The sequence below is a fragment of the Amblyomma americanum genome, chromosome 3 (genome assembly GCF_052857255.1).
Source record: "Amblyomma americanum isolate KBUSLIRL-KWMA chromosome 3, ASM5285725v1, whole genome shotgun sequence".
In the NCBI taxonomy this organism is placed as follows: Eukaryota; Metazoa; Arthropoda; class Arachnida; order Ixodida; family Ixodidae; genus Amblyomma; species Amblyomma americanum.
In genome coordinates this window covers 66563251-66591163 of record NC_135499.1, presented here as the reverse complement: position 1 = coordinate 66591163, position 27913 = coordinate 66563251, and the positions used below count along the sequence as shown (strand labels likewise).

The following is a 27913-nucleotide window of genomic DNA, read 5'->3' as shown; positions in this document are numbered from 1 at the left end:
TTGAGCTGTTTATTGAGGACACATATTTCTGCCACGAGGATTTCTCGACATTTCTCCGAACGAATCGCGCTCCGGCCTTGGTCCTCTTAAAGGCAATCAAGTTCTCCGCTGTGGGATACCGACGCAGAGAGCCCCAAGCTTTATTTTGTTGTTTTTTTGCCAATGTGCATTCTTGTGTCCACCATACTTTATGTTTTTTGTGTACGAGTCCTGTTGTTTGTGGTGTGGCTAGTGTAGTGGCCGATATTATGCATGTAGTAAACTTTCCATTAATTTCGTCTATGCTGAGATCTTCACAAAATTCTTTTTCTAGTGTGGCACTTGCTGTAAAAAGTGACCAGTCGGCGAGGTGAAGTTTCCAGCGCCGTGGTCTTGTGGGGATGACTGCAGTAGACGATGAGAGGCTGATGATAATAGGTAGGTGATCACTTCCCAGAGGGTCATTTAAAACATTCCATTTAAAATCGTTAAAAAGCGATGGTGATGCGAAAGCTAAATCGAGAAAGCTCATTTTTGCCGAGCTTGGGCAACAATAAGTTGCTTTTCCTGTATTTAAAAGACAGATGTTATTTGAGAGGATAAAATCTTCGATTGTTTGCCCCCTAGAGTCGCAGCGCTCGCTTCCCCAAAAAGGGGAGTGAGGGTTAAAATCCCCAACTACCAGATATGGCTCTGGAAGTTCATCTGTCAATTCTTTTAGATCATGGACTGTTAATGTAAAATGTGGAGGAATGTATACGGAACAGATTGTTAGTGTTTTATAGCTGACGATGCTGACTGCAACTGCCTCAAGTTTTGTATTGAACTTGATTTCTCGAGCAGGGACGCCGCTTTGGACGACAATTGCGACGCCTCCTGAGAGTCGATTTGCCTGCTCGCGATCGCGTCTAAAATTTTGATAATGTTTCAGGATATGCACATGTTGTGGACCAAGATTGGTCTCCTGAAGACATAAAACTATGGGTAACATTGACCCTAATATATGTGTTATGTCACTATAATTCCGCATAAGTCCTCTGCAATACCATTGAATTAAAAAAGCCATGCTTGTGTTTTTGAGAGAAAATGAAAGGGGATTTACTTATGTGGTAGGCCCGTTATGAGGGGCCTGCCTTTTTTTCGCTCAAGAGAGCTGTTCCGCCGCTGTAATGGAGGCGGAGTGGGTGTTGTACCCATCACCTCAACAGAGGTGCTGGAGGACCGCGCAGTCGCGGTTGTGTTAGTTTCAGGTTTCTCCCGACGGGGGGAGGTCCTGCGGGATGCCGACCCGTGGACCGGTGCTCTCTGCTTTGGCAAAGACAGGACAGCTTTCTCTGACCCTGCCTGGGGCATGGATGGCCCTGCCATCGGCTCGGTGGGAGCGGCCTTGGCAGGTGCCGGAGTGCTGTGTGGTGCTACGCCCCTGCGCACCACATCAGCGAAGTTTTGTTTTGCTGTGAAGGAGAATGTGTTTGTAAGCGCAAAACGCCTTCTCGCTTCTTTAAAAGAAATGTTTTCTTTTGTCTTTATGGTGATTATCTCTTTTTCTTTCTTCCAGGACGGACACGCCCTGGAGTATGCAGCATGTTCTCCTTCACAGTTTGCACAGCACAGGCCTGCGTCACATACATCAGACTGGTTATCGTTCGAGGCACATTTTGCGCACGTTTTGCGACCGCGGCAGCTCTGTGAGCCGTGGCCGAACCTTTGGCAGTTGAAACATCTGCGAGGGTTTGGTATGTATGGTCTTACATTGATTTTCAAATATCCCACGTCGATTGTGTCGGGCAGGGTGCTGGTGTTGAACGTCAGGATCATGTGTTTTGTGTCTATTGCCTTGTTGTCCTTCCGGATTTTGATTCGGTGGACATCTATGACGTCTTGGTTGATGAGCCCTTCGAGCATTTCTTTTTCAGTTATGTGAAGAAAATCATTTTTCGATATTACGCCTCGGACAGTGTTAAGTGAGCGATGAGGAGTCACGGAGACCGGGATTTCCCCTATGGACGTTAGGTTGGAGAGCATAGATTGTTCGACATTGTCACACAGTTCGAGCAATAAGTCGCCGCTGGCCATTTTTGACAGCTTATAGCCAATGCCTAAGGTTTCAGTCAAGAACTTTGACACAAGGAAGGGGGATATTATTCTTGCCTGTTTATCTTGTCCAATGTGGATCACATGATATTTGGGGAAAGTTACTTTTCTTTTTTAAAAGAAGTTGTCTGCCTCGTTCCGCCCTCTTTTGAGAGAGCGATCAGGTTTTGAAAGTTGGGGAGCCATAAAAAAATTTTGTTTTTCAGTCATGGTGCCAGCTACCCACCACGGAGTCCAACAAGGGGACGGACAGGAGCTTGATAGCAAGTCCTGCCCACGCCAACTGTACACCTCAACTATAACCAAATATGAGGCAACTCAAGGTAGTTGGTCACACAAGGTTAACCCTCGCCGCCAGGAAAAAAGGAAAAACCAAGAAGAGAGTAGGATATGGGAGAGTTGTGAGACAGAGATAGGAAAGTGAAAGATGGAGAGGAGGATAGGAAAAGGCGACTGCCGATTCCCCCCGGTCGGGTCAGGCCGGAGGTGCCGTCTGCAGGAAGCTGGGGCCAAAGTGGTGTGTTGCCTCCGCCAAGGGGCCTTAACGGTCCAAACACTCGGCATCGGCTCAACCACCAGGATCCCCTTTTCCCCGGACACGGCGATGCCACGCACGGCGAGGCGCGGGTGCTCGGGTCCGTGGTGATGCACAGTTCACCATCATCCCCTTGCGGGGATGTCCCTGCGGATGCTCGGGAACCCGCGGTGTCGCCACTCACCGTCGCGACGCCTGCAAGCTGCAGGCGCCCCGCTGCGGGGGCAGTGTTAAGTGAATTATCTTGGTTGCCATGACTATCGATAAATTGCAGGGATGTTGAAGAGCTCCGTTAGCCATGAGAGACGGAATAGACGCTTTAGAACCGTTTTAATGATTAACTATGCACTCGTTGATTCGACATCTGATCCCATTTTTGTTGTTACTTCCATAAGTCTACGGTCGCCGAGATGCTCGACAACTCAGCGTTATTGGTGTCGAACAGTTGTTAGGCAGCGCTTCCTAGTTAAGCTGCGCCATTTTGTTTGAGATATTCTCGAACCTTTAGAAGCATATGTGATCAACGCACATGTGCATCTGCTGCGTTCATTTACCTGGTTCAGCGGTTGTGTTTTGCCTTGGCTCGCATGGCAGCGAATGCCGCTGGTTTGCGCCCTCCCGATCTAAACAAGCACTCGGCCTTGCAGACAGACGCTAGTGACTCCGTTGATTGAGCTGTTTTGTACCAGCAAAATGAGGGCAAGCTACGCCCTGTCGCGTTCTCTAGCAGCATGCTCACATCGGCGGAGCGGATATAATTGTTTACCGAAAAGGGATTCTTGAATACCAAGTTCGCATTGTCAAGCACGTGCCTAGACGAAGCGGTCTTCATCGTGCAGACAGATAAAGCGGTCATTGCCACGGCTAAAAAGGCTGAAAAACCTCGCAGGCAGAGTCGCCAGATCGGTGCTCACGTTGCAAGGTGACGCGTATGCGATTGAATGCTTCCCAGATTTCCTTAGCCCCCCTAGCGTTTAACGCATGCCAAAATTTCTTTGCTGAAATATGAATATTTAATTGCACCTGCCACAATTATCATGTATAGGATTTTTGCAACACTTATCTGCTCACATTTGTGTGATTGCGACTGGACCATTATTCTGCAGATTGAAAAGCCACATTAACAAGGTTTATTTCGATTTTTGAAAACGTGTTATGCGCTATAGCACGGCGTTTAGCTCTGAAATGCTGACGTTGCGACATTTATGGAAGCCCTGCAGCGTCAATGCAGGACTTTTTTAAAGTTTGTTTATAGTTTATGAGGGTTTAATGTCCCAAATCAACTCGGGCTATGAGGTACACCGTAGTGAAGGACTCCGGAAATTTCGACTACCAAGGGTTCTTTGATGTGCACTGATATCGCACAGTGCACGGGCTTCTAGAATTTCGCCTCCATCGGAATGCGACCGCCTGAGCCGCGATTTACACCCACGTCTTTCGGATCAGCAGCCGAGCGCCATAACCACTGAGCTACCACAGTGGCATAACTTAAGTGTTTCAGAGATATCCGTTAGGTAATAATATACAGAGTACAGAACATGGCAGTTTGCTTTGTCTTCAACAAATACTGAAAAAACTTCAGTGTAACAACTGCGAAAGACAGTCTTGGCGGGGACACGCTTGAAAAACGATGAAAAATCATTCGTCTGAAATTCTTTCACAATATCTTTCATTCCAAAACAGGTATAAAACCCGATCGGCACATGCTGAGCCCCAACTACATTTTGTCGCGTGCAGATCACAGGAACAAGGTGAAAGAAATATTTTGCAGAGCAGACCTCTTCGGAATGTCAGAATGTCATTTTTTCCCTGAAGTATCATGTAATGGAATCGACTTGATAGTGCTGTTGCAACTGTCGTATCAAATGACTCTTTTGTTTCTATGCTGAATTGATTCCATTGTTGCATATTTCTGATTGTTGATGTAATTCCTGCATTTAAGCTCTCAATTGCCTTGCGTTTTCCTTCCCCTCACTGTAATGCCTTACATGCGCTGTGGGTACAGTGATAAATAAATAAATAAAATAAAAGTTACACTGTAAGCGACTGGTTTAATTCATTTTGAGGCATGAACAATGATCGCTAACGGGTGAGTTGTCGAGCCTTTCGGTGGCGGTTCACGGCCAGTGATTTTGACATCGTATACTACTGTCAACAAGAAAGTGTGAGCGGAAAGAGAAACATTTCACTGTAAACCTATACCACAGAACATATGCATGTAATCCCCACACATAATTAAATGCTTTATGTTTATTTCATGCTTTATGCTACATCACAGCTGTCATCCTCTAAATATATTTCTTGAAATTCTGCTTGTGATAACCACTAGATATGGTCCAGTGTATCCTATTTCTCTATTTATACGGAGTATTCTATCCTGTCTGTAGCCGATAGTCGCCACCATGTCAACCCACCGAGCTGATTCTGGCTTTTACTCTACCTGTGAGCCAGTTCACCAGCTCTCACATCATGCTTAAGTGGCCTATATAGCCATTTGCACAATACTAAGCAAGTAGTTTGGTCGGCTTCGCACGGGCACATTTAGAATGCTTTGGAGTCGCACAAACAGCATGCCATATTGTTTTTGCATGTGTAAACATTGAATCTGAGCACAACTCCCCATGCTTGTTCGCACTGCTGCATTTCGGCTTGTGCAATTTTCATTGCAACATGAGCTTAGGCATGACTGCTAAAATAAAGCTTTTGGACCCGATTCAATGCCGAAAAAAGAGAAAGCCATGCAATTCACCCTTGTGATGCAATGGTTTGGTCTTTTATTTGTCGCCACAGTGCGCTAGATCTATTTTGGCTTTACTAATGGACTGAGAAACATGACAAAAATCATCATTGCTTAACTCTCACTGTTCAGTGAAATGCTGAACCACCATACTTGCAACCGATCTTACATATTTAAAATTATTGCGATCTCTATAATTTTCTCATGTATATAAATTCGTATTTGACACCAGTGTGCTAAAATATGGTTATCTTGTAATGCATGATGCCGGCACACAATTCTTCTATAAATGAATAGATACGTGTCTTTTGCAATTTCTAGTTAAGTGGGGAGATAGCGAGGAGGCCTGTTTACATAACTATGACAACTAGTGCACATAGAATTATGAGAAGGCTGCAAAATGAAGGCAAGTAAATACATGTATTAAAACTGCTGTGGGATATATAATATAGCTGATGGTGCAGCCTGTACATCATCTTAGATGTTTTCATTCTTACAAAACCTGCTCAAATCCCTGCGTTACATAGGCGACACTTTCGTGGTAGGGCAACACGAAGCTGAGACCCTAAAAGCGTCCCTCTCTACCATGATTCAATCTACTTTAGCATTAAATTTACCTTCCACTACTGTAGAACGCAAGTGATTTTTTTGACACCTCTGTTCTTTGTGAAAGAGGCCATCTTCAAATCGCGCCCTGCAGGAAGCCTAGAATGACAGCAATAAACAAATTTAATTAGCCGTCTTCCTAGACACTGAAAGCAAGGCATGCTTGTAGTACGGAAAACGCATCTCTGAAGAGTGTGTACCTACAACAGCGCCTCTTTGGAACAAATTTACTCATTAATAAACGTCCCAATTGACAAAAACCATCCCCCGAGATTGCTTATATATTGATTTTCAATGAGCAATCAGTCTAAAACGAGGCGCTGTACTTAATAGGCGCCCAATAGTTCTCACTGAGTGGCCCCCTTCCTAACGTTGAGAATATTGTGCAGAAATACTGGTTTATTTGAACTGACAACGACCACCTCAAAAATAGTTTCCGATACACAAAGGGTGACATACCAACCCAACCCAAATCTGCCTGTTTCTCTAGTCCATGATAGGCTTAGTATTAAGCCCCCGCCAGTATAAGCCCATGCTCTCGGCTTAGATGTAAAACATTCAAGCATTTACAAAGATTGCTTATATAATGATTTTCAATGAGCAATCAGTCTAAAGCGAGGCGCTGTACTTAATAGGCGCCCAAAAGTTCTCACTGAGTGGCCCCCTTCCTAACGTTGAGAATATTGTGCAGAAATACTGGTTTATTTGAACTGACAACGACCACCTCAAAAATAGTTTCCGATACACCAAGGGTGACATACCAACCCAACCCAAATCTGCCCGTTTCTCTAGTCCATGATAGGCTTAGTATTAAGCCCCCGCCAGTATAAGCCCATGCTCTCGGCTTAGATGTAAAACATTCAAGCATTTACAAAGTGACGCGGCAAGCTACGTCATCTTCAAAATGAGGACTACTTTTAACTGCGCATCGGCTAATGTCATCTACATGCTTGACTGAGCGCATGACTGTGAATAGCCAACGTGCTGACTGAGGAAAAAAGAACATTATTATCAACGTGGTCATTACTTCGATATGCTAAAAGCATTCATTCTCCAATCAGGTTTGAATTCTGCAAAGAACTGAAAGCATAGAGATGCATAACTAATACAAAAATTTAAAACCTTACAACCCGCAGGATTATTATACCTCCAAAGGAAAAGAGGAAAAGTAGAATTTGTCCGGTACATTCCGGCAGTGAAGCTATCCTTAAAAAGGGCTTGCATCTGTTCAGAGCAAAACTAACGCCACAAGAGAAAGACACGCTTTAACAGCCTTTCAAGTACTACACATCTCTGTTTTAAACATGTCTTTCATCCTGCCCCCTCCCCCTTTTTATAATCTTTTATTTTTATTCATTTTGACCCTACACTCGACACCTCCTGCATTCATTCCTCAAAGACAATTGGATATTGCACTCCAAGCACCACCTCCGTTCGTTCTTTCTCTCTCTCTCTCTTCACTGTCCATTTTGTTTTTTAATGCGACAGCGTTTGAGGCCCCGTTCTCCAGAAAATCCGGTGTCGGCGTTGTTTGCGCTGTGAGCGAAATATCACGTCCATGGCTATGGCATGTGATAGCTGGCAGCTGATATGGCCGGGCACTGATTGGTCGGAGGATTGTGCGACGTCACGTGACATGGCCGATTTTGGAGAAGCTGCCAACTCGGGCTTCTCAAATCAGACGGGAGGCTGAGGGGAATCGGACCCTCCAGCATTCTTCCATTCAGAGCGGTACATGCTCCCCCTAGGCCACGTAGGAATTTTTTTTTCATTGCATGGAAATAGTGCTGAAAAGAAAAACGTAAGCATCCTTCCGCCACAAATCACCAGGCCACCATATATGGCTGGTTGCTGTCGGTGGAACGTCCATAGGCTCAGCACGAGGATGGGTGACTCTCACTGTTGAATCCTCTGGCGCTGCAGCCATATCTTTTGGAGCAACGTCAGCTTGCGCTGTAGGTCTCGCCGGCTGTCCAGGCGTGGTTCCATAACAGAGGTGCCTCGAATTATTCGGCACGAGGAAGAGTAGACGTAGTCGCCTCTGCTACTGGAACACTCGCTTCTTTCGATGCATCCTCTGCATCTGCCTCATCCACGAGAAGTGAAGACGTGTCCTCCCTGTTCACGGGCCCTGCGACGCTGGCGTGTGTCCGAGCGCACTGGTCCTCCTCATGCCCGAAGCGACGGCAAGCACCGCACCGTGGAATCCAACAATTTCGCCGAATATTTCCAGTGCCGCGGCAGTGCACGAAAAGGGGAAGCCTGCCTGACGCGACCACAAGCGCCGCCTCTCAGGCTACGCTCACCTGGTGAGGCAGGTCATCCAGCTTCACACCGGCGTTTAACTTAAGGGCCACCGGCCTCGTAGTTGAACCCTTGTCAGACACGTCTTTTACGCGCCATCGCTATCTTGAGATGTTGTTCACCTTCCCAAACGGCGCGAAGACAACCCGCACGTCTTCGTCCGGTACGCTGTGAAGCAGTCACCAGCTTCATTCGGACATCACGGCTGGCGGAATCGATCACAAGACACCGGACACTTTTCACTTTCAGCTCGCCGGCACTGACAATCTTCTACACAGCCTCAGCGTCCTTAAAGGTTACCGCCCAAACATGGCTCATGCGATAAGCACCTAGGGCGATAACTTCCGGCAGGAGCGACAGCGGAGCGAGCACATCTCGAAAATCTTCTACGCTTTAAGAGCGCACACTGATCTTCTACGCTTTAAGAGCGCACACTGATGCCCCCATGCAGAAAAACAGCATTCACAACAAAACGCCCTGTTGGCAGACCAGGATGTACGACCTGGTAATCGTTGTTCGTTGCCAAATCGCTGTTTCCGCGGCCAGCCATGGCCGCCGTAGCCGCTCCTACGGAGCCAGTCATCACACGTCCGTCACGCTCGGTGGCCGAAAGTGTAATCCCTCTAAGCCACGGTGCCGACAAGTGGCACGATGCTAAGGCTTCGTTGAAAGGCCGCGCCGCTACCGAACGGGTTTGTAAAAAGAACCTTAAGGAGCAACAAAGGAGAGGAAGACACCGGTGAGATTCGAACTCACGACCTCCTGTTTACTAGGCAGGCGCTTTAACTAACGAAGCCACGGCGCCTCTTTTTTTTTCCTTTATTGCCTCTTTCGACAGTTTACAACAGATTAAAAACAAGTTATGCGCTGCATCCTCAAACATCAAGAGCGGACATGAGTTTCGCTCACGTGATATAATCAAAACTGTTTTAAAGAACACAACCCTCCCATCAGCTCGATAACTTCATCTCCAAAACATGCGTCCTTGTACACTTCACGCAGCTTAAATATGTTTTCTTTAAAGTAATCTCGGACAGACCGCGCATTTTCATCGCAGTGTCGTACAGCGATCCTGCTTCGCCAAATGCCGTGGAGGCCAAGGAGGAAAATTTCATCGTATTTCTAAATATCCGGCTCAACGTCCAGGAATCGTATCCCATATGGCGTTAAGGGTGTCTTTTTTTATTGTGCGCTGAAGCACGTCCCAAAAAAGCTGGGCATTCCAGCAATCAATAAAGACGTATTCTGTTGACTCTGGTTTGTGACATAACAATCAGTCAGCATCCTATTATAAAAACAGTCGCTTCTCCTCCATCCTTCTTTTAACCGGCATTGTACTAGTGTGCAACTTGAAGAAAAACGTCTTCATACCCGCTGGCATGACCATTTTCTTTACTCTTTAATATATTTCCTCCTTGGCCTCCACTATACAGAGATCGATATATTGGCTCAGGGAAGACACAGTCAAGCAAATCTTATAGCAATTGCTTACGCGTGACATTTGAAAAATATTTCAAACTGAACCGAGCATTTAGAAACCGGAAAGCAAAGATTCTACTCGCACTGTATCGCATCCCGTCTACAGTGGAAATAACATAGTTTGCCACAGCTGAAGAAAGCCCCACTTGAGTAAAAGTCCGCAGGAGAGGGTCGCGTTGATCTCGCAGAAACATAAATCTTGACACCACCTGCCTCAGGTACAAGTTTGGCAAATAAAGACCGCCCTTTCTCAAATGCAGAAATTATCACGTTGGTCGGGATGAATCGGTTTCTAGACCACCTGCTGGTTATCGATTTCTGCTGCCGACGCTGCCGTCTAACGAAGGTATACGTTTGTGTGTTTTCTTGCACGGTGATACCTCCAAGCGTCCGTATCAAATAGAGGACTTTCGTCAACCATCAGAAGACGCCGGCGTCCTTGAGGAAATCAGCGGCATTAGTGCTTGCCAGATGAGCCACCTCTGGCTTGGGAGGTTCCGTACTCAGGAGGCGAAGGATGTTGTTCTTGCAGCCGGAGGCCTGAGTGTGAAAGGCGGCTACTGTGCTATTATCGACCCTTGTCGAAAGGAGATCAAGATCAAGATTCACTGGGTGCCATTTCACATATCCAGAAGGCTCTTTTGGCATGAGGAATGGAATGTTTCAGGATTTGAATCAACGGAGTCAACAACACGTGTCGCTAGAATGGTGCTTAAAGGGGGGGGGGGGGGGGGTGGGGGACGGCGGAGGAGTTACCGCATCTTTTCAAGTTCCATGTGGGCTCCAGTTTTACGGTTGTGCCCGGTAGGGCACCTGTGTCTCCGGTGTCGCAGACGCGGTCATATCCACGGCGACTGCCAGACGCCTCGCTGCACTAAGTGCCGCGCCTTTCGTCATGTCCGTGAGGACTGCATACATATGTATGCCAACGGGACAGTGGTGGTCTCAGAAGACTGTGACGATAAAGAGGACATAATGGACATCGAGGAAGCTGGAACGACGGCCCCTGCTGACCGTTGTAAGAAAGGCGCGCCCGGTGAACAAGGTAGCTTCTGTGACGGAAACATGAGAACATCGAGCGAGACGCCGAAAGAGCAAGGTGACGTGAGCAACGCGACGGAAACGCCGCTGATGAGCGATCAGGCGTCTGCGATGAACGCCGGAGCGAAGCCAGTTCAGGGTGACAGGGCATCACAAGATGACACCTTCGGCCTCGTTAAGCGTGCCAAGACGATGTTGCCACATCCTTCACAACCTTCCACCGAGGTCAGGTTACACCGTTTCGAGCGCCAGTGGCTCAGAGCCACCGGGGCCAAGGGGAAGTACGTGCGTGAGTCTCGGTCTTCGTCCGCGTCTCCTGTACGCAGCGCAAGGCGCGCGGATTAATCGCCCCTTCTTACGGGGTAAGGCGCACGCCTGGTAATCCACCTGTATCTTGTTTGTGCTCAGGACTCTCAGCATAGCTTGTCTTCCGTCAAGTTTAAAATGCGGCACGTTAAATGTGCGTGGACGAGCAGGTAGGCGTAAACAATGCCAGCTAAGGCGTCTGTTGTATGAGAAAGGCCTTGACATTCTTGCAGTACAAGAAACAAAGATAGAGAGTGAGAGCGCGACAGACGCTATGGTTGCGCAGTTGAAGTCGCGTTATAACGTTCGTGCTAGCCATGCAGTGGGAACATTAGCAGGTTGTGTTCTGTTAATTAAGAACTCTCTTGGTATCGAGGAACAGGCAGTCGTGTGTTGCACGAGGGGCAGGTTTGTGCTCTGTGATTTGTTGTACGAGGAGGAGTTTGAGAGTTATCTGTGTGTAGGCTTATACAAAACAGCGTGAACGTCTATTGTTGTTCCAGGAACTGTGTGCGTACATCTAATGCAATAGACTTGTCATTCTTTTGGTGGATTTCAATTGTGTTCTCAGTGCAAATTACCGATCAGGCTCAGCGGCTACCGAAAGCGAAAGTGCTGTTTTCGTGAAAGAAAACATTGAAAAGTATTCTCTTTAAGACCAGTTTGCAAAGGGCGGAATGAGATGTCATTATACGCATTTCCAAGAGCGCAGTCATGCTATGCTAAGTAAAGGTTACGCTTACCTTGAGCTAGCGGTGATTTGCGATAACTACATCTTCGAACCGGTTACATTTAGCGATCACTGTTGTGCCATATTCACCATGTGAAAGAACCTGACACCTCAAGCGAAATTCAGTTGGGACTTGTGGAAGCTCAACGCAAAATTAACAAAGGACGATATGTTTCTTTTAGAAACAAAAAACGTGTTAGATAAAGTTTTGTTGAGTTATGTGAAATGTTGGACAGAAAAGTGGGAGGAATTTAAAGTTGATGTCAAAATGAGGGCTATCGGAAGGTCTGTAGAAATGAAACATGCTGAAAAAGCTGGACAAAAGAACCTAAAACAGAGGTCGAAAGAATTAATTTTAGAGGAAAATAGAGCTCCGCGACTATACACTGATCTTATCAGCGAAGTTAAAGCCAAACTTGAGGCTGTCGATGTGACCATGTTTCAGGCAGCTGCAATCCAGGCACGAACGGATCGCTTGCTGGCAGATGATATGCCCAGTAGGCGGAATTTGACGCCAGAAAAACATTCCTCTAGAAGGAAAGATACCGTAGAAATTGAAAACAAAGGTACTCTGACGGTCGATCCGAAGGTTATAAGGGAGGCTTTCAGTCAGTATTACCGTGATTTGTTCGCTTCCAAATCGGCGGATGTACAGGCCTTTCAGGCTGAATTTTAAAATATATTGCCCCAACTGACCAGTGAAGGCACTGACATCCTGTCTGCCGACTTATCAACAGAGGAATTGGAATGCGCTATTGATGACCTTCACTCGGGAAAATCGCCAGGTCCTGATGGGATAACAGCGGAATTTTATAACGCGCTCAAACGCGAAATTGCTCCCATTTTACACCGCGTTTATGAAGAATCAATTAGAATGGGTTTTTTACCCCCTTCGTTTTCTCGTGCGCATACAGTACTTATACCAGAAAGTGACAATCCTGCTAAGCTTAAGCAAGTTACTGGTTATCGGCCGGTAACGCTTAGTAATGTTCATTATAAAATTTTTATGAAAGTATTAGCCAAACATTTACAGTCTGCTATGGACATCTTGGTTGCCCCCCACCAGACGTTTGGAATTCAATGGCGGACGATCTTCACGAATGTTCATGTCCCTCGAAGGATACTGGAATGTTTTGATGCTGACATTAGGCGAGTCGCAATGTTGCAGATTAATTTAGAAAAGGCCTTTAACCGTGTATGTCATGACATTCTTTTTAAAATCCTCGAACACGTCTGTGTTAGGGAAGTAAATTTAAAAGGGGTTAAAATGGCTAGTATTAACTGCACCACGTATCTAGTTGTTAACCGAGAGCTCACAGACAGAATTGCCGTGAGAGCATCCGTGCGGCAAGGCGGCCCATGGTCACTGCTTCTTTACGCTCTGTACCTAGAGCCACTTTGTCGGAATGTAATAAACAGCAGCTCCATTCGTGGTTTTTAACTAGAAGCATGTGAAATTAATGTCTTGGCTTATGCCGATGATGTGGCAATTTTTTGTCGGGGTCGCAGCAGCATAGAACATGCGATGTCGGTATTTCGCGGGTTTTGTGATGTAACCAATAGCGTTGTTAATCTGGACAAATGAGCACCAAAGGAGAGGAAGGTACCGGTAAGATTCGAACTCACGATCTCCTGTGTACTAGACAGGCGCTTTAACCAACAAAGCCACGGCGCCGACGAGTGGCACGATGCTCAGGCTTCGTTGAAAGGCCGCGCCGCTACCGAACCGGTTTGTAAAAAGAATCTTATGGAGCACCGAAGGAGAGGAAGGCACCGGTAAGATTCGAACTCACGATCTCCTGTTTACTAGACATTCGCTTTAGCCAACTGAGCCACGGCGCCGACGAGTGGCGGGATGCTCAGGCTTCGAGAAAGACCGCGCCGCTACCGAACCGGTTTGTAAAAAAAAATCTTAAGGAGCACCAAAGGAGAGGAAGGTACCGGTGAGATTCGAACTCACGATCTCCAGTTTACTAGAGAGGCGCTTTACCAGCTGAGCCACGGCTCCGACGAGTGGCAGGACGCTCAGGCTTCGTTGAAAGGCCGCGCCGCTACCGAACCGGTTTGCAAAAAGAATCCTAAGGAGTACCGAATTAGAGGAAAAGCCCCGGTGAGATTCGCACTCACGATCTCGTGTTTACTACACTTTTTTTCTTTATGGCCTGACTTCGGCAAGAACCACAATACACAAATACACTTACACGGCACAATGAACAATACTTAACACTATCCGCCTGGTGGGTTGTGGCTTCGTCATATTAAAACTCAAAACTCTCTAAGCGCCACCAAATGCTTTACTCTTTCGAGCCACTCGAGAGCCTCAGGAGCGAGCTTCTGAACTTCAGTATACTTATGCATACAGTCCTGAAAATAGATCCGTGCTGGCCGTGCATCAGGATCGCAATGATATCCTGCCATTCTGGAGCGCCAAATACAGTGGAGTCCCATTAGCATAATAAGGTCGAATGGTGTCCCATCCTCACTCTCTACAGGCAATTACCTTATTCCATGAGAGTCTAGCAGAAATCCCTTTTTTAAAGTGATTTGCAAGATGTCCCAGAGGTATACCCCCTCCCAACAATGCAAAAAAAAAAACGTGGTCTATTGTCTCCGGTTGTTTACAGATTAAACAATGTGATCGCCAAGGTAGAAATAAATGCTTCCCCTCAAAAATTTTTTTACTGGTAGTGTTCCGGTATGTAACTTAAAGAAGAATGTTTTTGCACTTGGTGGCACCTGTATCACCTTCACACGCTTAATTACGTCGCGTCTCCGGCCTCCACTGTATACGGCCCTGTACATAGGTTGTGGAAGAACTACATTGCACTGATCCCTACACAACTTCTTCCTGATAACAGAAGAAAACTACTCATACGAAAACCGAACAGATAGGAACCGAACACTCGCGACAACCTCTCTAAAGTAACCAAAAATACGTCCCGATAAACTTTCGGTTGAGACAACAAAATCCGGCAGTGCATTTCCAATCCTTAATTGGCACACAGTGCGCAAGAACGGATCACTTACGTCATGCACAAAAAAAAAAAAATCTGCTTACGACCTGCCGCAGAAATAAGTGCCCCAGACTCAGGCCACCGTCCTTCACCCGCCTAAACAAATTCGTCCGGCTGCATCGTTCCCAGCCTGCAGCCCATACAAAAACGGCAAAGATCCGGTTCACTCTCTGTACGTTCATCCTTGCACAATGCAACACTTGCATCACATACCACAGCCTAGACATACACACAGATTACACACTGTGGCCCTTGAAAAATTGACAGATGTTGCTCTTTCCACCTTTTCACGCGTGGCTTGCGTCTGTTCTCTCCAGTACGGTTCGCTCTCGCGATAACAGTCTAGAGGGACGCCCAAGTACCTTACTGGGGTCGTCACCCAGGACATGTTTTCAAAATTAATGGGGCATCGTTGGCCATTCTCCATGCCAAAGCCCCAGGGACTATGACCAATTCACTTTACTGCCTGTGATTTTGGTGAATTCTTTTACACCTGCCACGGCCTCGGTTACACCTTCCCGATTCACTGCGAACATTGCGACATTATCCACATAGGCCAGCAGCTTAACTTCTGCCGCTTGAAGCTGAAAGCCACGAATTGTTTTCATTTTTCATGATATTCAAGCACAACGCTTCGATGTAAATGCAGAATAGAAGAGGGCTAAGGGGACAACCCTCGCGCACCGAATGCTGCAGGACGATAGGGGCCCTCAAACTCTTATTCACAATTAATCTTGTCGTGCAGCTCCGATACGCCAAGGCTACTCCCTAGCGAATAATGGACCCTACATTTACATGGTCGAGTATGCAGAACAGGATTTCGTGTGAAACACAATCAAATGCTTTCTCGAGGTCTAGCTGAAGTATGGCTACACCGCTATTTGTATGATCACAACATTCAAGCACACATCTCGCTCTATGAATATTGGTAAAAATGGATCGTCCCTTGATTCCACACGTCTGGTGAGGACCGACTATACCTTGAATAACTTACTGTAGTCTACGGGCTAAAATCTTCATGAAAGCTTTAAAATCTACGTTTTTGAGTGCGATAGGACGACATGCTGTGACCTGTTGTAACTTTTTTGCTTCATCATATTTAGAATTAACACTGTGCGGGTTTTACCGTAAAACGGAGGCAATTCATTTACTTTGTAGGCTTCATTACACACTGCTTTCAGTACTGGCACTATTTCGTGTTTATATGCTTTGTAAAAAGCCGCACTTAATCCATTAGGCCCAGGAGATTTTTCAAGTTTCAAATTTTCTATCGTATGCTAGACCTCTGACGCAGTCATCGACAGCTCCAACCTTTCTTTCTGTTCGTCATCTGATCGCGGTAAAGCGCTAAGAAAGCGCTAAGCGTTCTTCTTCGAAGAGTTCAATCTTGTTATTATTTTTCTAATGTCGTCCACCCATTTTCCAGGCTCTTCGCTTCTAACCAGTAAAGGTCTTACCAGTCTAACCAGTAAAGGTCTAAAATTTTCGTCCTCACGCTTCTGCTCTTTTCGTATACAGCTTGACCTTTGGATCGCTGCTATCTTTATTTGTCGTTTGCAAAGTTCCCACTGCTGCCATACTTTCAGTTCCCCGCCCGTCTCTAATTTGCCGATTTCTCCATTTACTTTCCTGCTAAATATGTCGTCAATAATGAGCTTATTATTTAATTTCCACATCTCCCATGAAAACTGATTTCCTCTTTTCTTTGTCCCTATCCCACACTCCACTAAATAATGATCAGAAAATGATACCGGTACTACACTGTAGCCACTGCATTTTGAAATAACATCCGGCGACACATAAATGCGATCTAGCCGTGCATGGCTTGACCGCTGAAAATGTGTGAACCTCACACAACGCTCGCCTTCTAAACATTCCACCACATCATCGAGGTTGCACGTCGCTGTAACTTCTGAGCGTGCTTCAGAGCTTCTGTCTCTAAACGCCCGTGCACTGGTTTTATCACAACCTCTCAGGACGCAATTGAAGTCACCAATGACGAACAGGGATTTCTCACAAATTAAGTACTTTTGTAGGTTTTGAAAAAAAAACCGTCCTTTCATCCACCGCATTTGGAGCGTACACACAAAATGGTGCGCCAATATATTTTGTTTTACAGGAAGTCAACGAAAACACATCTGGCCGATGGACACGCCATATATCCCTGAACCTCAAGTCCCGGTAATTTCTTAACAAAAATGACACAGCCCGGAGGCGTGCCTATAGCGTGGGACACTACTGCAAAAAACCTAGACGTGGGACGTCGCACCATGTTCCCGGTCTCATCTTCCCCGCCAATTTTCGTTCCCTGCACTGCCAGGACGTCATAGTCATGCTCAGTTAAAATGCGGTATACCTGGCTCTGTTTCTTCTTGCTTGCCAGTCCCCTGATGTTAAGTGTACTGACTTCTATGGGGGACGCAGGAGCCTATTTCATACAGAAGAAAGAGGCCGGGAACATGATGCTTACCCTTCCCGTCTAGAGCGCGGCTAGACGAAGTTTTTGACACCGGAGGCATCCGGTGCGGGTCCCAGGCCTGGCTGCGAGGGCGGTTTGTCGAGGGCTCTCCTCTCCGTCGACACATTAGGTCGTGGTCGCATGGATGGCCGCCGTACTTGGGTCGTTTTTGCCGGCACCTCCTCGACACTGGGGGCTGCCGCCTTGTCTCCATCGAGCCGCCGCGGTGGCTGAGTGGTTATGGCGCTCGGCTGCCGGTCCGAAAGACGCGGGTTCGATCCCGGCCGCTGCGGTCGAATTTCGATGGAGGCGAAATTCTAGAGGCCCGTGTACTGTGCGATGTCAGTGCGCGTTAAAGATCCCCAGGTGGTCGAAATTTCCGGAGCCCTTCACTACGGCGTCTCTCATAGCCTGAGTTGCTTTGGGACGTTAAACCCCTATAAACCATAAACCAGCCTTGTCTCCATCGATTCCGGTCTGGGTGTGTGGTCGCTTCGCTGGGACAGGACCGCTGGTAGTACGGGCGCCGCTCTTGTCATGGTTCTCGTTCGGAGTCGCTGGCTCGGTTTCTTGGAGCGCGGGCACGCTTATTTCATCACTCGACGCCTCCATCCCATTTGTTGAAGATTCTGCCCCTTCAGGGTTCCGCCCAACATCGCTGCTGGAGGGTCCCGAGGAGTCCGTCGCGCCTGCGTGCTTTTCGGGCTCCCCTATGCCTTTTGCAGATTCTTTGGCCTCGGCTACGTCCATCAGGAGTTCCGCAGAGTCGTCTTTCGACACAGCTCCTGTAGCTACCGCATAAGCGCGGACACAGTCGGTTTCCGTGTGACCGTACCGCCGACATTTCGTACAGCGGGGAACTTTATATTCACGCCGCACGTGGCCCGTAGGCAGCCCAGGCACTGCATTGGACGTCCAGGCGCCACGACAAGAGCCAACTCTCCGGCGACGCGCACCTGGTGCGGCAGGTCATCCACTTTCAGACCGGGCTTCAACTTCAGTAGGACTGTTCTTGTCGTTGAGCTCTTCTTATTGACGCCTTGGATCCGCCACCGCTCTCGCGTAACGTCGGTCACTCTGCCAAATGCCGATAATGCCGTCCGGGTGTCGTCGTCGGCCACACCATGAAGCATCCATTGTAGCCGCAGATTTACCTGCTGGTCTTCCGGGTCGATGATGAGGCAGCGGCGTCTCTTAACTTGCAGCTCATTGAAGGCGAGCAGCTTCTTTCCTGCCTCCGTGCTCTGCAATGTGACCGCCCACACATGGTTGATTTGGTATGCCCCCAACGCGACCACGTCGGGGAGCGTACCGGTCTCGGCCAGGGCGTCGCCGAAATCCTCGACCCGAAACGACCTCGCTCGCACGTCTCCGTGAAGAAGAACTGTGTTGAAAACAACACGTCCTGTTGGCAGTGTCGGCAAAATGATCTGGCAATCTTTATCTTCACAGTCATCAATCCTGTTTCCGCGGCTGTCGAAGGCCGCTGTCGCCGCTCCGCTGGAGCTCATGATACTGCGACCCGATCAGCTCGGCTGCCGGAAGCAGAATCGCACTGAGCCACGGCGCCGACGAGTGAAAAGATGCTCACGCTTCGTTGAAAGGCCGCGCCGCTACCGAACTGGTTTGTTCCGGTTAACAACCGGTTTGTAAAAAGAATCCTAAGGAGCACCGAACGAGAGGAAGGTACCGGTGAGATTCGAGCTCACGATCTCCTGTTTACTAGACAGGCGCTTTAACCAACAAAGCCACGGCGCCGGCGAGTGGCACGATGCTAAGGCTTCGTTGAAATGCCGCGCCGCTACCGAACCGGTTTGTAAAAAGAATCCTAAGGAGCACCAAACGAGAGGAAGGTACCGGTGAGATTCGAACTCACGATCTCCTGTTTACTAGACAGGCGCTTTAACCAACTAAGCCACGGCGCCGGCGAGTGGCACGATGCTAAGGCCAAGGGTGTGACATTCCCGTAGAGCCAATGGGGACGATTTTGAAATGCGACGGTGGCGGTGCCTGGGAGTTGGCGGTAAAAACACAAATTGCTCAAAACTTTTTGAAACAAGCTCAGCCAAGCCAATCCAGAAAAATCCAATATGGCGGCGTTTGTTTACCCGGCTGGTTGCGGGCGGTTGCTCGCGCGTTCGTGGTGCTGGCGGCCGCTAGCTCGATGCAAGCTTCGTAAATACTGGTGACTTGCTGCTCCCGCGCTGCATTCCCGCTTGATTTCCTAAGTACTTACGACATCTGCTTACCCGCTTTTGCATTTCGATGTGTCTGTTGAGGCAGCACGGTGCATGGTGGCGAGCGGCGCGGCCAGCGCGGCTGATTAGCAGCTGCTTAGGGCGCTCGCTCGAGTACCAAAAACGTAAATAGTTTTCTCCAAAGAACAGTTTATTAAAGGAAACATCAGTAGTGACAATCGATGTACAAAAGTGATTTTAGGCATCTTGGGCATTGCAATATCAGTGACAATCGTTCTAAAAATCAAAATTAATAAATTCCATTATGGAAACCTAGAACACATGAGCCGCCAGATACCAGGATCGCTGCAATCGTTCCGACCGTGGCGACACTTACGGCGCGGACGCGCAACTTGCAACATGCCACAGCACTGCTAAGGCTTCGTTGAAAGGCCGCGCCGCTACCGAACCGGTTTGTTCCGGTTAACAACCGGTTTGTAAAAAGAATCCTAAAGGCTGTTTCACATGGTGCGATTGTTGCCGCAGCGCAGTGCGATTTCTGCCGCTGTGCGAGAGAAATGCGCGTCGTTCTTGTCGCAGGGCCACTGCGACAGACTTTCAACATGTTGGTCGCACTGTCGCAGCGTCGGTGCTGTCGCAGCGACGGCCACAGTAGTCAGCCAATAGGAGTTCAGCGACATGACAGGAAATGACGGAAGGGAAACCGTCGAAATTTGGCCGCGCGTTATTTTGACTATCCTCTGGCTGCCTGCTTCGGAAAGGCGCGCCGCGGACTTCTGCTCTGCTACGATGTCGCGCACGTTGTTTAACGAAATTTTGATAGATGAAATGGAGAAGCGACCACTTCTGTGGAACGTTTCATTGAATGAATATCGGAAGACGAACCGCAGCCACCTGTGGCAAGACGTGCTAGATGTTTTGAAGGAAATTGATCAATCAGGTATGTACTTTTGCTGTTCTCGCATGCTTAGAAATCACCGTGCGTTTCGTTTTGCAGGCGCTATCACTGTCTAGTTGGTACACGGGCAGGCGCCTTGCATTTCGCCTGCATCGAAACGCGGCCGCCACGGCCAGTATCGAACCAGTGTCCTCGGGCGCAGGCCGAGCGTCGTAAAAGTGAAGCACCGCTGCAGGCCAGCAACTGTTGTAGCGTTGCGCTAAAGCTTTCTAATCTGCCAGCATGCATGTAAAAAAGCCGTGCACTATTAAATGAAGCCGTTGTGTTCGCATTACAGTCTGATGTTTGTAGCTCTGGCATGTTATGCATGCTTTAATTGTGGCTAGTTACGGTTTTCTAAACCGAAGGAAAAATGCCTTCTCCTGAACTTTGTGTCTTGTTTTCTTTACTACGCAGTAACAGTAGACGAACTTCAAGCGCGGTGGCGCAATTTGAAAGATTCGTTCCGCCGAAAATTGAAGGATTTAAAAGACTGCACGCGGAGTGGGTCCAGCGGCGGGTCAGTGAAGAGCCGGTGGCCCTACATGGAACGAATGAGATTCATGCAAGACATCCTAGAACCACGTCGGTAAGCACCCACATACATGTACTGCCTAATGAATAACGTATGTAATGTGCAGTAGCTTTTTCTGAATCTAGCGATAATGCTACAACTTTGAACTTTAAACTTAAGGGTTCGATTAATAGCGGACAAATCACACGGGGACAAAAACTGTTCCGTCCACTTTTTCTCCCTCAATGTCCTCGAGGCACTCTTTCTGTCTCCCCCGCATGTGCACATGGTTTGATGGTCGCGTCCCCACACCTGCGCCGTGGCCGACATCTGGAGTTCGTTCGGGAAAGAGACCGCTCGCGGGCGTGCAGAGCAGAAGCGCCGTCCGTTGCCGACCGCGCGGCTCTCCCTAATGTCGCTGTCAATTAAAGGCCCCGTGCAGTTGGCGGCCTTTTCATCATCATCATCATTTATTGAACCCTTAAAGATCCCGTCTGGGACATTACATAAGGGGGGGGGAAGACAGTGATGTGAAACGGTCACACAAAGGCATGTAAGCATAAAAAAAGCATAACAAGAATAACAAGAATAACAAGTTTGACGTGAAATTAGCGTCAGGTGATTCAAATAGAACAGAATATACATGGCAAAGCAGTAGTATATAAATTACACATTAAAAAGTACGGAAATAAATAAGTGGGAAAACACTTGTGGGGGGGGGGGTGGCACAATAACACAAGCAGTTCAAATTGCACGCAGAGCATCGCGAGGGAAGTAGCTATAGTTGGATCAAGTGGTCTGTTATTAGCTGCCTAAATCAGGTGGGATTAGTTTCGATGACAACGGTTTCAGGAAGATAGTTCCATTCCTCTATGGCGATGGGAAGGAAAGATTTGTTGAAAGCGTTGTATGAACCATGCAACCGCTGAATGCTGAGGGAGTTGAATAATCGGCGAGATGAGCGTAAGGGAGTGGATAACAAAGTCTGGCGTAGTGCGGGGAAGTTAAAGTATAGTTTGTGGAAAAGACAAAGAATTGATACTTTTCTGCGGAATGCTAATGGTTCAAGGCCGAGAGACGATTTTAGGTTGGTAACGCTGTGTCGAGACGAATACTGCGACGTTATGAAGCGCGCTGCCCGATTCTGGATAGCTTCGAGCAGTTGTATTAAGTAGACCTGGTGAGAGTTCCATATTGCTGAGGCATATTCCATTTTAGCGCGAATGAATGTTTCGTATGCTTGTTGTCTGATTGGTGCAGGGGACATTGATAGTGATCTTCGGATAAAGCCAAGAGCTCTGGAAGTGCTTGCGCAAAGTTTGATAATGTGATCTGACCATGTTAATTTGTTCGTTATTTCGACGCCAAGGTACCTGTAAGAATTCGTTACTGACAGCGCCACAGAGTTCAGGGAGTACTGGAAATTAGTAATGGAACGTTTGCGTGATATGTGCATGCATTTACATTTCGAAATATTAAGCTGCATGAGCCAGTCGGAGCACCATTTCTGTATTTTATTTAGGTCGTCCTGTAATAATTCCTGGTCAGTGTTATCAGATATGCGGCGATAAATGACGCAATCATCCGCAAAAAGACGGACAGATGACGAGATTCCAGATGGCAGGTCGTTGATGAAGATTAGGAAGAGCAGCGGAGCAAGGACGGAACCCTGGGGTACACCGGAGATAACTACGGTAGTTGCAGATACGTGATTAGCGATGACGGTGAACTGCGAGCGATTAGTCAAGAAGCAGCGAATCCAGGAAAAGACTAGAGGGTCGAGTGACAGGCATGCGAGTTTACAGATGAGACGTTGGTGAGGAACGCGATCAAATGCTTTAGAGAAATCTAGGTAAATGGCGTCTGTTTGAAATAAAGAATCTAGACTTAGATGAAGATCAGTTGTGAATTCGAAGAGTTGTGTTTCACATGAGAAGCGTGCCCTGAAACCATGCTGTTTGGGAAAGAAAAAAGAGGTGATCTGCAATATTGGAGTACAGTATATGCTCAAAGAGTTTACACGAGATGCATGTTAATGAAATAGGACGATAATTCGAGGGGTCAGAGCGGTCACCGGTCTTAAAAACGGGCACAACTTTGCTTGTTTTCCAATCATCCGGAATTTGACCGGTCTTTAGGGATTGGTCGAAAATGAGCTGTAGGATTTGGCTAGACAATTCTTTGGTTCCTTTGAGGATTTTGGCAGGTATGTTGTCGGGTCCTGGGGAAGTAGACGGCTTGAGATTTTCCATGAGCTTAGAAATTCCCTCAGATGTGATGGTAACAGGTGGCATTGAATCAAAATTAAGTTGCGGTAAAGTAGTCCTGTTGTCCGGTGGTTCGTGGGTGAAGACTGAGGTGAAGTAGGAATTCATAGTATCAGAGCGTTCTGAAAGCGGAACGTGTGTGCCATCTTGTCTTCTCAAAGAAATGTTGTATGAGCTGTTTTTGTTGGGCGTTATCAGATTCCAGAATTTCTTTGGGTTAGAGCGCATTATGTCTAGGAGATCATGATTGTAGAATTTTCTTTTAGACGACCGTAATAACTGGGTGTATTCGCGAAGACTGGCGAAGTATTTGTTCCATTTGACAGATGATGTAGAATTTTTGGCATTACGGAAGAGGCGTTTTTTCTTCCGCGATAATTTGCGCAAGGCATTCGAAAACCAAGGCTTAGTGGCGTCGCCGCGGATGCATATGAGTGGTACGTAAGCGTCAATGAGCGACAAAAGTTTGTGCTTAAAAAGGCACCAGTTTTCATTAACGGATCTCGTAGACATGGATAGGAAGAAAGCAGCGAAGAATTGATCGAGGTCGGAGTTCACACTCGCTAAGTCGGCATTACGATAATCGCGGATGTATTTGACGGATGGTTGGTGGGCGGAAATTTCAATGGTTAGGTCGAAAAACAAGAGACTGTGATCACTGAGTCCACTAGATAGCGAAAGTGATTGGATTAATTCTGGACTGGAGACAAGAATGAGGTCAAGGATGTTTGAGCCCCGTGTTGGCTCATGAACTGCTTGGAAGAGGTTGAATGTAAGGACGAGTTCAAGGAAGTCTTTAGATTGGCGAGACGATGCTGTTAAAGCTTCCCAGTCGATATCCGGGTAGTTGAAATCGCCACAGAGTATAAAATTGGCGTGGGGAAGTCGAGAATGCAGGTCTTGAAGCACACAGTGAAGGTCCGTAATGAAAGATTGATCTGTGTCAGGTGCTCGATAGCATGCAATTACTAGGTTGGTACGAGACGGAAGACAGATTTTAAGGCATATTATTTCGCTGCGGCAATTAATCTCGACTAGAGCGGATGGAATGTTAGATTTGACAAGAGCAAGAATGCCCCCTCCCCTGCGACCTATTCTATCTCGCCTGTAGAAATGAAAGGACCGGTTGTCTTGCAGCAGTTCTGCGTCTTGGATATCAGGTGTTAGCCAAGATTCGGTAAATACCGCAATGTCAGTGTTATGATCTTCAAGGACGGTTTCAACTATTTCTTTTTTTGGCAGGTAACTGCGTATGTTGGTCATCAGGACAGAAGCTTTCTGATAAGTTGTGGTAGGACGCAAGCGTTTGGATGGTTGAACCTGCTGTAAAAACGGGACACATGGCGCCTTGGCTAATCGCTATGGTTTAAGTTCTACAATGGAATCCGTTTCAGCGTTGAAAGTGAACTGCCTTTTGCCGATAAGTAACTTGTCGAAGCGGATCTTAAATGAGGCGTTGTTTTGTTGGCCGTAAGAAAAAAGATTTTTCCTCGCTTGTCGAACTTTTGCGGAGTAGTCGTCACGAACTGAGAATGAGGTATCTTTAAGTTTATGCCCTGCAACAAGAATTCTTGATTTATCTTTAAAGTGTGCCAGTTTAACAATTATTGGGCGGTTTTTGTCTGTTTGGAAACGGCCCAGTCGGTGCGCGCGTTCGATGTCTTGGCTATCAATAGTAATGTCTAGGTGTTCGGAGCAGAAAGAAATAATATGTGCTTCAGACTGTGCCCAAGTTTCGCTGGGCTCATCCTGAAGACCGAGAAACAATAAGTTCGAGCGGCGTAAGCGGTTTTCAGCGTCGTCGCACTTGTTTGTTAATGCTTTTACGTTTGAAGTAAGTCTGGCCAAGTCGGTGTTATTTACAGATGCAGCAACATTTTCCGGATTAGATTCGACTGTTTTTTCCAGGGTTTCGACCCGCGCTGAAAGACGGCGGACCGAGTCTTCAATGTTTGTTTGAGCAGAACGGATCAAGGCAAGCTCTGCAATTACAGTGCTCTGAGAGGATTCAATGCGTGATATGGCTTCGGAAATTGATTCTAGAGACGGCGGAGCTTTGCTTTCGGTCGGGCCTGGGTTCAATTCGACGTCCCCAGATAACATGAACAGAAGACAAGTCAGGTGGACGTTGAGGCAGAAGGGGCAAGCAATATACAGCAACCTTTTGCAACAGTCAATGGCGTCAATGGGGCACGACACCGCTAGCAAGAACGGGTCACTAGAGCGGCAGGAAGCGGCACAGGGTGGATAACTAACCTGCAGTAGGTGAAGAAAGGGCGATTGCATGACGAGTTCCGATGCGGTGGCGTGCCCCAAATGGCCCCAGCAATACAGCGGCTTATGTAGGTGGCGGGTTCCGGTGTTCGCGCCCGGTTGCCAGATGACGGGCTGGTCCACCGCTGCAAGCAGCGGATGCAGGTCAGGGTGGTCGTTGTCGAAGAAGTCGTTGTCGGCAGGCAGCCAGGAGGACTCGGTAGCGTCATGCGTCGCGAAAAAGCCTGAGCTTTCGGTGCTGATACTTGAAGTGGCGGGAAGCCATATCAGGATAGCCTGCAGTAGGTGAAGAAAGGGCGATTGCATGACGAGTTCCGATGCGGTGGCGTGCCCCAAATGGCCCCAGCAATACAGCGGCTTATGTAGGTGGCGGGTTCCGGTGTTCGTGCCCGGTTGCCAGATGACGGGCTGGTCCACCGCTGCAAGCAGCGGATGCAGGTCAGGGTGGTCGTTGTCGAAGAAGTCGTTGTCGGCAGGCAGCCAGGAGGACTCGGTAGCGTCATGCGTCGCGAAAAAGCCTGAGCTTTCGGTGCTGATACTTGAAGTGGCGGGAAGCCATATCAGGATAGCCTGCAGTAGGTGAAGAAAGGGCGATTGCATGACGAGTTCCGATGCGGTGGCGTGCCCCCGATGCGGTGGCGTGTCCGCTCTCTTTCAAGTGCCGCGGTTCGGGTGTCTCCAAGGGCCCCCACGTTTCCGCTGCCGTCTGTTCCTGTTTGGTAGCATTTTCCCACAGCTTGTCGTTTCTTCCCGGGGAGCTGCTACCTCTGCTTCTTTGTTTCTTTACAACGTATTGCGTGACCAAGACTACAATATTCCCATTAAATAGAACCCAGTTTCATAATTTCATTTGAGCAGCTAGATCTGCTGAGCTTGATCGTATGCTTTCATTTACTTATTGCCTCTGACAACCTGCTTTACTTGCAGTAGTCATGGCAACATGCAACCAGAAAGCAGCTTCGATGAGGAGCAAGAGCCGGGGGATGATTCCCAATATGAAATGTGTCCGGGAGAGGAAGACCCGCAAGAACGAGCTTCACCCGATGAACCGGAGCCACTTGAGGCTATATTTGCTGCCCCTGGTGTGCCCCATGTGCAAAGAAGCACAAAAAAGCGCCCGCGCAGCAGTTCACAAAGGCCACATAAGCGGGCAGCTGAACTGGAGGCTGTTGATGCGAGGCTCGATGCTGTTAGAACCGCCTTTGCGGCTCAGCAGTCTATGGACGATGCAAAACACTTTTTATTGTCGCTGCACCCAGCAATGTCAAGGGTGCCACAGCAAATGCAAAGCCATCTGAGGATGGAATTGCTACACATAGTCTCAGACTATGCTAGAGGTGTATATCCTGCAAACCTGCTTGTTGCAGGTTCACAAATTGTGGATTAAGATTAGAGAGCTTTAGAATAGGAGGACTCAACCGGTTGGATGGATAAGGAAATAGCAGTGAGCCAGTGGAGAACAATTGCGGCCCTCGGTTGTTCTGCACATGCACACTGGCGCTCAGCTGTTACCCTATCCACTTAACCATTTGTGGCCTCCTATTCTAAACTCCCTATTTGCTTGAACGAAATGTGTACTGTGATAACTATGTGTTTATGTATTATTTGCCATTTATTGTTTCTTCTCCTTTTATATGTATGTATGGCATGTGTTTTTGGTACAGTTGTTGCTGTCTGTTTTTGTGGTTCATTGTTGCAGTGTTTTTTTAATCATGTTTTTTCGTGCCCATGGCAATTCACTTGTACTTCTTTTTTCTTTCTCTTTCATTGCAATACCCTCCCTCCCACTGTAATGCCATTTAAGATGCTGTGGGTGCTGTGATAAATAAATTATTTATAAAATGAGCTAGTGTGCCATTATATCAAGCAAACATGCCATTATATGAAGCAGTAAGATGTTTCTTTGTAACACACATGCTTGCCCGGTATGTCTGCTTATCTGCCTACCCACCCACAAGCAATGTATGCTTAGGTGCAGTAGGAAATGTATAGAAAAAAGAGAACAGCTATAAACAATTTTATTATAAAAATCAAGCACAAGGCTAATTATAGCTGTACGTCAGGGCAATCTTAACAGAAGTGTTTTCATGGTGAAACATTAATAAATAGTGAAGAAATATAATGCACAGTAAAATGAATTATATACGGAGAACTTTTATACAGTCAAAAATGAGGATTATTTCACTAGGATATCATATGATATGATTTATTTTCCGTCAAAGCGGTAGGGGCTCGAACAAAAGTGAAAAATAGTTCACTTGATGAGGTTCAAGCCCCTCTTTACAAGGCATACAACGGTTGCACAACGTATTTACATATGTAGTGATTTATTTTCCGGACACTCGTTACACAAAAAATAGATGTGCAAAACCACTGCACGGACTGAAGCTAAAGTAACAAAGTAAGAGTATTGCATTTTCATGACAGAAGATAGCATAAG

At 47.3% G+C, this 27913-nt stretch overlaps 1 protein-coding gene and 2 non-coding genes across 3 annotated transcripts; 1 reads left to right on the top strand and 2 right to left on the bottom strand.

Annotated features, from left to right (window-relative positions):
• The first annotated feature begins 488 nt into the window (after positions 1-488).
• Positions 489-27318, top strand: LOC144124639 (uncharacterized). Its single transcript, XM_077657438.1, has 4 exons — positions 489-1453; positions 1538-1715; positions 20836-21007; positions 26401-27318. The coding sequence occupies exons 1-4, from the start codon at positions 1100-1102 to the stop codon at positions 26858-26860; spliced, it is 1164 nt and encodes a 387-aa protein (XP_077513564.1). The 5' UTR covers positions 489-1099; the 3' UTR covers positions 26861-27318.
• Positions 8987-9060, bottom strand: TRNAT-AGU (transfer RNA threonine (anticodon AGU)). Its single transcript has one exon. It is a non-coding gene; the product is annotated as a tRNA-Thr (tRNA).
• On the bottom strand, positions 19135-19208 carry TRNAT-AGU (transfer RNA threonine (anticodon AGU)). The gene has a single exon. It is a non-coding gene; the product is annotated as a tRNA-Thr (tRNA).
• Positions 27319-27913: the final 595 nt, after the last annotated feature.